At 37.3% G+C, this 2,471-nt stretch overlaps 1 protein-coding gene across 1 annotated transcript in view; it reads right to left on the bottom strand.

Annotated features, from left to right (window-relative positions):
* Positions 1–503: 503 nt before the first annotated feature.
* The window catches only part of LOC107551937 (parathyroid hormone 2 receptor-like), a gene marked incomplete at its 5' end in the record, with an annotated part of 42,363 nt that continues 40,395 nt past the window's right edge, over positions 504–2,471 (bottom strand). The window contains one exon of the mRNA XM_016233721.1: positions 504–909. Coding sequence (XP_016089207.1) covers positions 520–909 — 390 coding nt within the window. The remainder of the gene's footprint in view (positions 910–2,471) is intronic.

The following is a 2,471-nucleotide window of genomic DNA, read 5'->3' as shown; positions in this document are numbered from 1 at the left end:
AATTGTGAATAAATTGATATACACTGCTGAAGAAACTGAAGTTAGAATATTGAAAGTACAATACTTAACAAAATATACAACATGCATATCGACCTGAATTATTATTTTGGTATTTTGGTAAAAGTATTTTGGATCCCTCTCAACTAAGGGAACCCTGTCAGATGGTCCATTATAATATTAAAGGTTAAAGTAAAAAACGATTTGTCCAAAACTACTAAATTAAACAGCTATTTATTTTTAGATATAACAGTTAATACTTAAAAAACTGTGTAAACTATTAAATTGCATAAGGCAGTTTTTGTATCAACTTTTTAATGAATTATATAATTATTTTTCAATTATTTGTTAAAATATAAACATTTAATAAGTGGCTTTCATAAAAAAGATTGTTTTCATGACAAATTTATTTAAACAAACATTACACATAACATCACTGACAACGGGTTAAGTGAAGAAATAACAAATATGTAATCTGTGTGCTATTACACCCAATTTAGCTGACTATCACCGCGCCATTATCTACAGAGTTTCCTCGTCATCCTCCAGGCCGCTGCTGGACCTCGTGGGCAGGGACTCCTTTAGCAGGATGTCATCGACCTGCTTTGCACTGTCCTCTGGCTCCTCGGGTATGGATGGTGGCAAGCTGTCAGCGTCCGAATTGAGCACATAGCCTGGCAATGTGGCATGGGCACTGATAGTTGGCCCCCCACTGCTGCGGTAGACTCGGCTGGAGAAGAACGAGGGGGAGCGGGTGCCCGGGCCACCGGTAGCCAGCTGGGACTGACTGCTGGTGCTGTTGTTAAGGCCCGTCAACACAGAGCCATAGCGGTAGCTCCCGCACACCACTGGGCCCTTCCAATCAAACGCTAGGTTCCACCGTGTCCATGTTTTCTTGATCTCAGTCTGGACCTGTGGATCAGAGTTAGATGCCAAAATAACACTGGATGTTGAAATGCACAGTAACTTTTTTTAATACAATCACTAAGGCAGATTTCAATACACTGTCACTCATATAACAATAACCTAAAAAACAATAACAACAGGTACCATAATACAATGTTTTGTTTTGTAAAACAATGTACTGTATCTACTGAATGTAATTTGAACCAAAGCGCTGAAAAATTATTCAAAGTTTAGCCCACACCAATTGCTGTTTTGCTTACTGCATTGAAAGTATTGGGAAATTAATCTTAGTGATTGTAAAATTCTCCCAAATTCCAATTCAATTCCTGGATTTCAGTTAAATTTGTATTGAGGAAGGCGACACGATGCAGAATTAAAATTCAAACGTATTTAAGGAAGGAGATTTAAAATGAACTGAAAATTCATGCAACAAATTTTAATTAGCTAGAAAAGTAAACTTTACATTTTGGCTGGTTTGTATGTTTTGAAAAAAGTTTTAAAAGACCTTCAAAAGTACCAGATTTATTTATTTGTTTGTTTGTTTGTTTGTTTAATATATTTACTGTTTAGTTCATATATTATCTTTAATATTAAATAAATGTATTTTTGTGGACCAGGGTGAAATAATCTTCATTTCCCAGAATGCATTACCTGTGAATTTCTTCTTCCTAAATTCAATTAAATTCAGATTCACACGCATTCAACAACTAGACCGATCAAAACAGATTAAAGAACTACAGTCTACCCCGACAGCTGGGATGAGGAACACTTAAAACTTCACAGCTTGTTCTGATTGGTCTTGATTTAAAACTAACATATGTTGTAAAGCACTTTTACAATATGTTTAAATTAATAATACTATTACATCTACACAACATTCAATGTGACTTAATGGGTGGTGGGATCTCTATTAACACCACCAGTTTCTAGCATGTGCTTGGCTGAAGCAATAGCAGCCGCTGTGTGCCAAAACGCCCACCACACACTGGCTACTGGTGGAGTGGAGACCAAGTGATGTAGCCAATCAGTTTAAATAAGCATGAGTAGGAGGCTATGATGGATGGAGACCAAAGAGTAAATTTAGCCAGTATGCCAGGGTTGTACTCCTACACTTTTTTTGAGAACCCCTCTTGGATTGCTAATGATCTCAGAGAGTCAGGACCAGTTTAAAGGGGTCATATGATGCTGTTAAAAAGAACATTATTTGGTGTATTTGGTGTAATGAAATGTGTTTATGCGGTTTAAGGTTAAAAAAACACATTATTTTCCACATACTGTACATTATTGTTTCTCCTCTATGCCCCGCCTTTCTGAAACGCGTCAATTTTTACAAAGCTCATCGGTCTGAAAAAGCGAGGTGTGCTGTGATTGGCCAGCTATCCAGTGCATTGTGATTGGCCGAATACCTCAAGCGTGTGACGGAAATGTTACGCCCCTTACCATATTGTGACGATGCCCTGTCAGGCCGGAGCGATGATTCAAAAACATGAAAACCCATTATAAACTAGGCATTCGTTGCATCCAGTGGGGACATAATTATGGATTATAATGACTTATACTGTCTTTTT

Source organism: Sinocyclocheilus grahami, unplaced genomic scaffold, assembly GCF_001515645.1.
Source record: "Sinocyclocheilus grahami isolate Dianchi unplaced genomic scaffold, SAMN03320097.WGS_v1.1 scaffold438.1, whole genome shotgun sequence".
Lineage (NCBI taxonomy): Eukaryota > Metazoa > Chordata > Actinopteri > Cypriniformes > Cyprinidae > Sinocyclocheilus > Sinocyclocheilus grahami.
Note: the sequence above shows the minus strand (reverse complement) of the source record. Positions and strands in the feature narration are given on the sequence as shown.